This window comes from Procambarus clarkii, chromosome 5 (genome assembly GCF_040958095.1).
Source record: "Procambarus clarkii isolate CNS0578487 chromosome 5, FALCON_Pclarkii_2.0, whole genome shotgun sequence".
Classification (NCBI taxonomy): domain Eukaryota; kingdom Metazoa; phylum Arthropoda; class Malacostraca; order Decapoda; family Cambaridae; genus Procambarus; species Procambarus clarkii.
The window spans coordinates 39642911-39655626 of record NC_091154.1 but is presented as its reverse complement, the minus strand read 5'-3'; the positions used below and the strand labels follow the sequence as shown (position 1 = coordinate 39655626).

The 12716-nt window shown below is 37.4% G+C and overlaps 2 protein-coding genes across 3 annotated transcripts in view; one reads left to right on the top strand and one right to left on the bottom strand.

The window, feature by feature from the left end:
• Positions 1-1533, top strand: part of LOC123766211 (nephrin) — a 201693-nt gene extending 200160 nt beyond the window's left edge. The window contains exon 24 of the mRNA XM_069301585.1: positions 586-1533. Within this exon, the coding sequence (XP_069157686.1) occupies positions 586-1169 (584 nt within the window). The 3' untranslated portion in view covers positions 1170-1533. The remainder of the gene's footprint in view (positions 1-585) is intronic.
• Positions 1534-6471: 4938 nt separating this feature from the next.
• Positions 6472-12716, bottom strand: part of Grx3 (Glutaredoxin 3) — a 73705-nt gene continuing 67460 nt past the window's right edge. For both annotated transcript variants that reach the window (XM_045750513.2, XM_045750508.2), the window contains exons 7-9: positions 12150-12260; positions 11513-11600; positions 6472-6770 (exon numbers count right to left, since the gene is read on the bottom strand). In XM_045750513.2, the coding sequence (XP_045606469.1) occupies positions 6678-6770; positions 11513-11600; positions 12150-12260 (292 nt within the window). In that variant the 3' untranslated portion in view covers positions 6472-6677. The remainder of the gene's footprint in view (positions 6771-11512; positions 11601-12149; positions 12261-12716) is intronic.

Genomic DNA, 12716 nt, shown 5'->3' with positions numbered 1-12716 from the left:
AAAACAATCCTTCCTGCCTCTATGCTTCGCAGATGCCGTTATATTGAATCGACTCTGATACACATGCCTGACCTGAACCTTAGTCCTGGCTCTGTTACAGTTGACTCTTCCCTTTCACAGTATACACTTAAATGCTCTAATCTTCTTAACAAACGTAATTTGACTTGAGCTGCCCCCCTTTAGCCTCTTTCCCTTACATTTCTAGGTTTCTTCTTCACTATTTGGCCTCTCATTTTTTCTTTATTTTTCCTTCCTGCTTTTCTGTCGTATTTATAACTTTACAAGATTCTCTTAGTCTTACTTGCTCCTCATCATGCATCTCACTTTCTTTTGTTGTATATATGTCTCTTCCACTCTTTCCATTAACTAATTTGAGAATGGTCCAGGATGGAACAAAACATCATCGTTTCTTCATCATTTTCTGACGTGTGGTTTGGTCATCATCGTAAATTAATGTCATGGTAAAGTTTATCAAACAATTGCAGAGGTGACGTGACATGTAAGCAAGTAATAAATAAGTTGAGATTTTGGAAGTTGTAATGTTTCCATCATAATGAAATTGTGAATCGAGTAACTATCTTTCAGATATTCCCATGGGATATGCTACACTTCAGCCTCGTAGAAGTTGCCTAAAGACATCACAGTACAATGCCCTCCAGCGCTCCCACTCGGCCCACAACTACACTCCCAGCAATGCGCACTCTCTTCACCCACCTTTTATTGAAATGCAGACAGATATATGTTGCCAGAATAGTCTATATGGTAGCCCTCAGCTTCACACACCAGAGCCTCATAGAATTGTGTATGGACAAGCACATGAATTTCCCGTGTATTATGCCAGATCGAGAGCCATTGATAAAGACTGCACTAGACATAACAGTATTAGTGGACAAATGGGATCTCTGGGTGCTCCTTACCAAGAACCAAAGTGGTCTACAGTAACGCCTGATATTTGTAAAGTAGATTCATCAAGTACTAAAAGAGTAGGATGGAAGGAAATTCTCCATGATAGTCCAGGACGAGGGACAATGGCCTCAAGAGGTTCCACTGACACATCAACATCGTCTACAACCTCCACCATCACATTAGGCCCAACAAGATTTCCTCAGCACTGTGGCAGACATGATGCCTCAATTAATAGTGTACAAAATGTAGATGACCAGAGATAAAAAGTATGGAAGTACCATACATCTTTAAACATGCAAGGGCAATTGGTCCCTTAATGGTTTTACATAAACTCACAGGGTTGTACAATAAGTAATAATTTTCTACATGTTCTTAAGATGGTGGATACTTAAGAGTATCTAACTTTTGTGCAATATATTGAAATACTAAAACAATGGATATTAAGTATAACTGTGTTTTAGATGGGTTTTCAACTAGTACAATGGTCAAATATTTGTACCCCAGCACTCGTAAAAGACTACTTTGAAATACTAATGGTTTGTTTTGCTTGTGATTAAATAGTTGATCAAGAATGTGTTAACAACTCTGATGTGCCATGTATTCGAGCAATAAAAATTTTTGGACTTGCGTGCAAATTATAGAACTAACCACATGTAGTACAGCAAACACCTGTTAATTACTGTTCAGGTACAATACTAGGTTTATTACCTAGTTTTAGACAATGGAAGTAATACATTGGTATTTTTCAACCTCCCTGGTCATACTTGAAAATATTTTTGCAATGCTACTTATGAAAAATTTACTTTTCCAAATTTGTGGTTAAGAATTAGGTTCTTTGTAGGCTCCAAAACTTTTAACTTCAATAGTAGAGTAGAGGGCCTAATGATTTTTTTTTTGTTATAAAGTGGCTTGTGCAGAGATGAACTTTCATAGATAGTCAAGGCCTTAACTCTGAATTATATTTTAGCCCTTTGACTGCAGCACTCTTTGGATCATTTGTTTGCACCATATATTTTTATACCATGGTTAGAAACAAAAATAAATATATATATATATATATATATATGTCGTACCTAATAGCCAGAATGCACTTCTCAGCCTACTATTCAAGGCCCGATTTGCCTAATAAGCCAAGTTTTCATGAATTAATGTTTTTTCGTCTACCTAACCTACCTAACCTAACCTAACCTAGCTTTTTTTGGCTACCTAACCTTACCTTACCTTTAAATATAGGTTAGGTTAGGTTAGGTAGGGTTGGTTAGGTTCGGTCATATATCTGCGTTAATTTTAACTCCAATAAAAAAAAATTGACCTCATACATAGAGAAAAGGGTTGCTTTATCATTTCATAAGAAAAAAATTATAGTAAATATATTAATTCAGGAAAACTTGGCTTATTAGGCAAATCGGGCCTTGAATAGTAGGCTGAGAAGTGAGTTCTGGCTACTAGGTACGACATATATATATATATATATATATATATATATATATATATATATATATATATATATATATATATATATATATATATATATATATATATATATATATATATATATATATATATATATATATATATATATATATAATGTTTTTCATACAAACTTGCTCTTTCATCTATACAATTAAAATACCAAAATATTTTTAGTTAAAAACAAAGCAATACAAAATATGGTAACCGTAACACCAAGTGATCCCAATATGCATACAATATTGGGATCACACACGGCCTGGTGTTTGTGCCATATCTTCTTCCAATAGTATATATTTATTTACTATATAAATTGTTGTATTTTTAATTGTATAGTTGAAAAGGCAATACTTTTATTAGAATTGAAAGCTTTTTTTTTATATGTTTACTGTTTCTAACGGTTTCATATGAGAACTAATGTTACAAAGGGTGCCACAACCAATGGGTTAAGGAAGACCAAAGATGTCTAGCTCAGGTGGAAATTTCCTCTCTGTACAGGTTACTTTAAGTATGGGTCACAGCAATTAGCCAACCAACACCCCTTTCCCCCCTACCCTTTTCCATCTACTAAATGTGGGTGTGGAGTAAATTTCTGTGCACTGCCAAGCAAGACAATGGGAGGAGGAAGGGATAAACTCAACCCCTAGAAGAGCACCTGTGCAGTCCAGCTTTATTAGCCTAAGCTTTCTGAGAAGCCACGCTATCACTGGGTCCCACTATATAAAGGCTGACGAGAAGACAGTAAGTAGTCTGCCAAAGATCTCCTTCTAGTAGGTCGTAAGTACTGTACTCACCTGAGAAACCGGCATACATACATGAGCTAAAACAGACCTACCCCATAACTGTTTTCCCTGGGAAGAGATGGAAAAGACCTGGTACTGTACAATGATTTTAAACAAAATGCACCTTCCAACACCCGCTGGACTATCTCTACAGAAAAACAAAAAGTGGATAAAGAGCAACAGCAAGAGTGTCCAAGTACACTCCTCAAACAGGCCCAAAAGTGCACACCTACAGGAAAGACTAGTAATGTAGAAGTCGGCCACTGAATCTCAAAGAATCGGCATGAGCACCTTCAGCTAGATTGCAGCTGCGGCAGACACAGACACAAAGACGGGCAAATAACCATACTCCTCCAGCAAAACTCTCTACTTACCTGCGGATGAGTGAAGTGCTCTTGGCAGGCAGGGAACTTGGCCAACTTGACCAGGTGATTTAAGTCTGGAAATCAGCTGGAACAGAAGAGGATTGGATGTGGAATTGCAAAATCATTACCACACATAAGAGAGTATACAGTATGTGGTTGGCTTGAGAGAATCTTGGATGTTTCCTCACCAAATCTATAGTAATGGCAGGAGAAACCTCTCTTCACTCTAGAACTGTGGGGAGGTGGTTCTGCAAACTGAAAGCCACTTCACAGAGAATAAAGACTTGCCTACCAGTTAGTAGGAAGAGAGAACCTGCTAGTATTGCAATCAGGACACAAAAGTCAAATTTAACTCTGAGAGAGAGAGAAATCCAGCTCTGATGTCACACAAAGATAAAACTGAAAGAACCCTGTGAAGCACAAGAATGTCATGACTATAGTAGACCACATTTGAGGTATACAAGAGGAGACTTCATATTCAAACAAGCAGGGGTTAAAGGAAACCAGGTTGCTCACTCACTAAATATCTGACAAAACCTTCCTTACCAGAAAGGAAGAGTTGCCAATTGCCAAGTACAGAAAAAACAAGCAATCCCACTCCAGGCCAGTGCATAAAAAGAGAAAGCCGACAAAAGGGAACTATGACGCTCCCCCTGGAGGTAAATTGACAACTACCCTGTATGAAAGCAGGGGTAAGGAGTCAACAGCTTTGTTGGAGGAGTTTAGGACTGTCTAGGACACAGTATCCTGGAAAATGTGCATTAAAAACTGCTTTTAGAGTTCATTAAAAATAAGTGCAAAGTAATTAAGATGGAACAGTGAAACAGGAGACCAGATGGAATCTAAACTATGAGGAAAACTACTACAATAATCAACAACAAGAAACTTAGGAGTAGATGCAATTCCTACACTAACACAGGATGTGCATGTAAACAGGATAATGTTAGCAATATATTGGAAACTATGAAACATATAAATCGCATTTAAAAATCTAAATAAGAATTCTTTCAGGACCAAATACACAGCATGTGGGAGACTAATACCAGTCTTGCACATGCATGGAATTTGCACCTTATGAAACACAAAAGTTCACAAGTCCCATATCAGAATTGAGAACACTAAAGTATGAGGATAAGTTAAGGGAGTTCAATCCCTAGAGAAGGGCAGCAGAGGGAATGTTATCACTATGTTATCACTATTTTCAGCTTTGAATTATTGCCAGCCCATCACCATACTTTCTTAATTTGGCTTAATTTTTACCAAGATCTTAAACTGTTTGTATTATACTTTTACCAGCATGCAGATGGTAGAGCTAGTGACATTTGAGTTTGTTAACAGCAACTCAACAGAATGATTTTCACTCCCCTCTGTGGCATTACCGAGAATTGAATTGGCCTCAAAATACACAATGCACATCGGATGTGAAGCAGGGAATGGCAACAAGCAGTGAAGTGTCAGCGCTGCACTGCCAGATAAAACTATGCATGTACTGAATAGGTATTTAGTAAGCAACTGTACATATGAAGGCAATTCACGAGGAAAAAATACTAAAGCAAATTTAGTTAATTGTGAACATGGCAGTTAGTGAACTATGGAAATAACCAGTGTCAACTATGTACAGTGAAGTTATCCAAAAGCTTTTCAGTTAACTGAAATGCACCAAGACCCAAATGCACCAAACTTTGTCCCTCATAATTGTGCTCAACCTTGAGAATGTGATTATAATTTTTTATATAAAAAGTTAATAAATTTGGCAATTTTTTTAGTCCCATCATTTTTTTCTGGACATCAATTTTTTTAATAATGGTAATAAAAAATATTGCATGGTTAAATTTTAATTAAAAAATGAAAAGCTAGTGTCTTCAGAAATGTTGAATTGTGTATCAATTGTAAAATCTGACACTAAAAAAGCTACAATATGCAATGAAAAAGTGGTTTGAAAGAATTGTTAAAAGTAAATATGCAGGTTATGAAAAACTAAACGAAACAAAACTGAACAAAGTCCCACCAAAGTATTTAGATGTTACAACTCATCCTCCAAGTCAGATTCACAATGTGCATCAAATATTCATATAGAAGTCTTTCAGCCCTTAATCCTTAAACTGCGCAACACATCATATGAAGTGTTGAGTAACTTGCTACAAATTGCGCATCACGTCATATGACGTGATGGAGTACTACGTAAGATTTAAACGGCCCGCGGATACACAGGGTTTACCTCACCTTCATCAGGGCTCTTGTAAACAGGCGCCATTTAAAAAAAAATCATGGGCCACATTCCCGGGTGTGAGGTCCTCAGTACTGAGTGAGCCACCAAGGATGGCGCACGTAGCATGAGCTCACAGCACTGCTGTTCAGCTTGTGACCACAGCATCGCCTAAAAATGCCATAATATATGTACATGCTATTATTTAGCGATGATAGTATTACAGAAGACCCCTGACTGTGATAAAAATGACCAGGATTCTGATAATAGCAGGAGTGTTGTGATAATTAGCGCTGTAGGAGTAATCTTGGTGGGAAGGAAGGTAGCGTTATCTGCTGACTCTGTGTGATCACCATTTACTGTCTGGACTCACTATACCAGCTTAGTTGTTCGCTATGGTGAACAAAACATACAGATACTTATATATATAACGTCTGTATATAGTGAATAAAAGCAAAAACAGTATGGTGGGAGGAGAATGGTGGCGAATCAGGTGAGGTGAGGGCGGGAGGGAGTGACAGCCAGTGGCTGTCACTCCCTATACAGTCATAATGGATTAGTAATACAGTCACTATACAGTCATAATGGATTAGTAATAATGGCTCCTGATAATTACCTCTATATATGAACAAGCAATATCAAACCTTGTTTTCCTTTAATCTGTCCTTCTCGACAGACATACCTGGACAAAATACCACAGTAACCTGGAGAATGAAATGAATGAGAAAATAAAAATTACAAGAATCTGACATGGATTTTATTATGTAACAACGTCTTTCATTGAAAGGCAACAACACAATGCGAAGATTAATACAATAGTTAATTTTTTCCATGGTTAGAATACATTACATTTTCCATACATCATTATTATTTGTCCATACTGTTTAAATTTGTATGGACAAATAATATCTTGTTCTCTTACAAGAACAAGATATATTTCATTCACATTTATTCTCCTTTCAAAGTTGCCATGAGTTCACCTGATGACTGAAGCTCCTTGATAATATCTAAACCACCAACAAGCTCCCCCTTCACATAGATCTGTAAATATTGAAAGTGAATCATAATAAATTTAATGTTATTGTGTATGTAATAACTTCAAAACACTTAAATTTATAGAATCAATGGCAATATGTATTCAATGAAACTTTAATCTCAGGAGAGGAAAATCTAAACTTGGAAGGTTGAATGTGGAAGACTGTTCAACACGCTTCCACAACACATAAGGGGCATAACTGGCCAATCCCTCACAGTGTTCAAGAGAGAACTGGATAAGCACCTTCAAAGGATACCTGATCAACCAGGCTGTGATTCATACATGATTAGTAATAGTTGGTAATCTTAGTTCAAACTAAGGAAACAAAGCTGCCAAAAAACATCAGAAAGTGCACTTTTGCAGAGTGATAGATGGTTGGAACAAGCTATGTGAGAAGCTGTAGGCCAAAAGCATCTGTAGTTAAGCGTTATATGACAGTACTGGGAAGATAGGACATTATGAGCATAGCTCTCATTCTGTAACTACATTTTGGTAATTATACACACACACACACACACACACACGAAGTGAGATCGAAGATACTGGAGTTAAGTGATGTAATACAGCTGCAGACACCAGACATTGTTGCACTCACGGAGACAAAACTTGAAGATGTAATTTTAAATGAGGTCATATTCCCAAGGGGCTACTCAATTTGGAGACGGGACAGAAAAATTAGGAAAGGCGGTGGCGTTGCTGTGCTGGTAAAAGAACACCTAAAGGTGAAGGAAATAATGACTGCCAATCCACAAGAAGTTGACATAATAGCACTAGAGATCTGCTATGAGGATGATAAACTAATGATGATAAATGCATATAGTCCACCGCCAAGCAGCACATGGTCAAAGGAGGAGCTAGATAGTAAACGTGAAGGTCTTATAACAATAATGAGAGAGATTATAGCCAGAGCGGATAACGATAGATCACGACTGTTGATAGTCGGTGACTTCAACTTGAAATCCATAGACTGGGAAGCATATGAAGCTAAAACAGAAGATTTTTGGACCTGTAAATTTGTAGACCTCATCCTGGAAACATTCTTGTATCAACATGTTAAACAAGCTACGAGGATGAGGGAAGGGGACGTTCCCTCCATGCTAGATTTGATATTTACCAGGAAGGAGGAAGAGATATTTGACATTCAGTACCTTCCTCCCTTGGGTAAAAGTGACCATGTCTTTTTGGGAATAAAGTATGCAATGCGTTATAAGCTGGAAGAAAATAAGGAGGTTGAAGCAGTTGAAAAACCAGACTTCAGGAGAGGACATTATGGTGACCTTAGAAATTTTTTTAGTGAGTATAATTGGACAGACTTGATGCTAGGCAAGGAAGTGAATGAGATGTATGGCAAGTTTTGTGAAATATATGATAAAGGCACAAAAAAATTTATACCAAAACAGAGATGCAGAACTAGGAAACAGGATTGGTTCAATAGAAATTGCGAGAGGGCTAGAGACCGAAAGACACAAAAATGGAATCAATACAGGAAGAGGCCGAACCCCCAAACATACCAGCGATACAAAGATGCGAGAAACAACTACACGGCAGTGAGGAGAGAGGCAGAAAGAAATTTTGAAAAAGGGATTGCGGACAAATGTAAAACAGAACCAGGTCTATTCTATAAATTCATAAACAACAAATTGCAGGTAAAGGATAATATTCAGAGGTTGAAAATGGGAAATAGATTCACGGAAGATGAAAAGGAAATGTGTGAAACACTAAACGAAAAGTTCCAAAGTGTGTTTGTACAAAATGAAATCTTTAGGGAACCTGATACAATAAGAATTCCAGAGAACAACATAGAACACATAGAGGTGTCTAGAGACGAAGTGGAAAAAATGCTCAAGGAGCTCGGTAAGAACAAAGCAGCTGGCCCAGATGGCGTTTCACCATGGGTTCTGAGAGAATGTGCATCTGAGCTCAGCATTCCACTTCACCTGATCTTTCAGGCATCCCTGTGTACAGGAATCGTAGCAGACGGGTGGAAACAGGCTAACATAGTTCCAATCTACAAAAGTGGCAGCAGGGAAGACCCCCTCAATTATAGACCTGTATCATTGACAAGTGTAATAGTGAAAGTATTGGAAAAACTAATCAAAACTAAATGGGTAGAACACCTAGAGAGAAATGATATAATATCAGACAGACAGTATGGTTTTCGATCTGGAAGATCCTGTGTATCGAATTTACTCAGTTTCTATGATCGAGCCACAGAGATATTACAGGAAAGAGATGGTTGGGTTGACTGCATCTATCTGGACCTAAAAAAGGCTTTCGACAGAGTTCCACATAAGAGGTTGTTCTGGAAACTGGAAAATATTGGAGGGGTGACAGGTAAGCTTCTATCATGGATGAAAAATTTTCTGACTGATAGAAAAATGAGGGCAGTAATCAGAGGCAATGTATCAGAATGGAGAAATGTCACAAGTGGAGTACCACAGGGTTCAGTTCTTGCACCAGTGATGTTTATTGTGTACATAAATGATCTACCAGTTGGTATACAGAATTATATGAACATGTTTGCTGATGATGCTAAGATAATAGGAAGGATAAGAAATTTAGATGACTGTCATGCCCTTCAAGAAGACCTGGACAAAATAAGTATATGGAGCACCACTTGGCAAATGGAATTTAATGTTAATAAATGTCATGTTATGGAATGTGGAATAGGAGAACATAGACCCCACACAACCTATATATTATGTGAGAAATCTTTAAAGAATTCTGATAAAGAAAGAGATCTAGGAGTGGTTCTAGATAGAAAACTATCACCTGAGGACCACATAAAGAATATTGTGCAAGGAGCCTATGCTATGCTTTCTAACTTCAGAATTGCATTTAAATACATGGATGGCGATATACTAAAGAAATTGTTCATGACTTTTGTTAGGCCAAAGCTAGAATATGCAGCTGTTGTGTGGTGCCCATATCTTAAGAAGCACATCAACAAACTGGAAAAGGTGCAAAGACATGCTACTAAGTGGCTCCCAGAACTGAAGGGCAAGAGCTACGAGGAGAGGTTAGAAGCATTAAATATGCCAAAACTAGAAGACAGAAGAAAAAGAGGTGATATGATCACTACATACAAAATAGTAACAGGAATTGATAAAATCGACAGGGAAGACTTCCTGAGACCTGGAATTTCAAGAACAAGAGGTCATAGATTTAAACTAGCTAAACACAGATGCCGAAGAAATATAAGAAAATTCACCTTCGCAAATAGAGTGGTAGACGGTTGGAACAAGTTAAGTGAGAAGGTGGTGGAGGCCAAGACCGTCAGTAGTTTCAAAGCGTTATATGACAAAGAGTGCTGGGAAGACGGGACACCACGAGCGTAGCTCTCATCCTGTAACTACACTTAGGTAATTACACTTAGGTAATTACACATTAGGGGACTGAGTGGACAGCGCTCTGGGGCCGTAGTCCTAAGGGACCCCGGGTTCAATCCCTGGCAAAGGCAAAAACAAATGGGCAGTTTCTTTCACCCTGGTGTCCCTGTTCACCTAGCAGTAAATAGGGAGTTAGTTGTCCTGGGAGTTAGACAGTTGCTACAGGCTGCTTCCTAGGCATGTATGTGTGTGTTAGAGATAAATATATGTAATAGACATAATAAGAGGAAAGATAAATTGGTTAGAAATGCGGGGTCCAAGAGTTAATAGCTCGATTCTGTAGACACAAATAGTAAATACGTGCACACACACATATACATACATATCACTATATACTTTTGGTATTTAAAATAACAGGGAATAGAAAAAATTTTGGTTTGACTTGATTTCATATCAATATCACCAAATATGATTATCGCCTGCAAAATCAAATATTTAACTACAATGGTAAGTAACTTAACGGTTACTACAGGCAGGTGCCTACCAACTCCACAAACTCATTAATGCCCAATATTCTCATCTAAGTACAGTATGAATCTTGCAGCTCCATAAAGGTACAGTAACAGTAATAAGCACGTCAAACCTGTCAGGCTTGACGTAATTTAATAATTCTAAGATATGTTTTATTTGAGGTCAAGATTAAACACCAAATTCATCAGACATGAATAGTAGTAATGAATGTAAAAAGAACATAGTGAAGAGTGAGGTCACAAATAACTTTAGTGTGGGGGTGGGGGGGGGGGGGGGGGGGGGTGAAGTCCCAAAACAAGAACAATCTTGGATCAACAATTTTTCAAATTTTTCTTAAAGTACTGTACTGTACTCTTAATTTTACGTGTTCTCACACAAAACAGCCAAAATAAAATAAAATAATTCGAAAGTACCTTTTCAAGACCGATGGGCAATAATGAGTTTATGTAAGCTCATATTCCTTTAGAACAATAAAAGCATACAAATAGGAGAGACATTTTCAAACACATTATCTTGGTTCACTCAAATTGATACCTATCTTATTCAAAAGGAAATAATAAGAACAAAATTCACAGAAATAGGATGAAATGAGAGGCGACGGGTGCACAAGTTACAAAACATTTCTTCATGTCTTGAGAGGAAATTGGATGAAATGGAAAACTGAGAGGAACTGAATGGGATGTAAAGAGTGGCTCCAAGATAATGACTAGAAAGCGATCAGAAACAGAGGAAAAGTATGAGAAAGGACGGTAGTTTATCTGGTATATAAAATGTGGAAGAAGCAGGAAATATGAGAATTTAAGTTTGAAAATAATATGGAATAAAGGGGCAACATATTAAGGATTTTTTGGTATTTATGTCGTTTGAAATATGGTTTAATGTGGTACCTGAGGATAAGTGGGCCAATTGCTGTATGACTTCAGTCCTTGTCGAACCTCCTCATCGGTAAGGATATCAAAGGTGTCATACTCCAGTCTGTAAATTTCCAATGATTTAGAAACTTTACAATAAATTCACTCCTCCCAAGCCTCCAAGAGAAGCACGAGAAAAGAATAAAATGGAGCACCACTTTTGCAGACTAATATAGTTCATGTCCACCATATCTTTGGAATAATTTAGCCATTACCTTTTGTAATAATTACCAAGTAAAATACTACTACTATAATTTACCATGTACATAGTGTAAGTGAAAATCCTTAAAAATATTAAGCACTGTACAACTGTACCTTCTTTAGGCATTCAACATCATCCCATCTCTATTAAGGTAAAAATATATACATCTTAAACACTGTGCATTACATATTGTTTATATAAAAATTATAAAAATAAATTCATAACACTATTTTGTTTAAATAGGATAGACAGTCATAAAAAAAGGGAGTGGGGGAGGGGTTCCCAAAATAACAGGGCAAACACCACCATGCATTAGACCAAATGAAGAAATTCATTTTATCTGCTATAAAAAGGTCACAATTGTGGAGGTTACACTGTATAGTATTACTATACTAATTACCAACAACTCACCCAGTTTCATTGAGAATGCCAATCAAAGTTTTTGAAAAGCCACATCTAGGTGCTCCCCTTTCTCCTTTCATGAATATCATCAATGGTGCCTTATTGATTAGAACTTTTAATCTGGAAAAACAAAAACATGGCTCTGTGAAGCATAAATAAATGAAAATCCCTTACCTAATAAACAAAGGACATTTATTTAGATTCTCTCTCTCTCTACAAACACTAACACCTCTCCTCCTTCCCCCCCCTTCTCACCGTCTTCCATACACCTCATACATAGGGCCTCGTAGCCTGGTGGATAGCGCGCAGGACTCGTAATTCTGTGGCGCGGGTTCGATTCCCGCACGAGGCAGAAACAAATGGGCAAAGTTTCTTTCACCCTAAGTGCCCCTGTTACCTAGCAGTAAATAGGTACCTGGGAGTTAGTCAGCTGTCACGGGCTGCTTCCTGGGGTGTGTGTGTGTGGTTTGGGAAAAGAAAAAAAAAAAAAAAAAAAAAAAAAAAAAAAAAAAAAGTAGTTAGAAAACAGTTGATTGACAGTTGAGAGACGGGCCGAAAGAGCAAAGCTCAACCCCC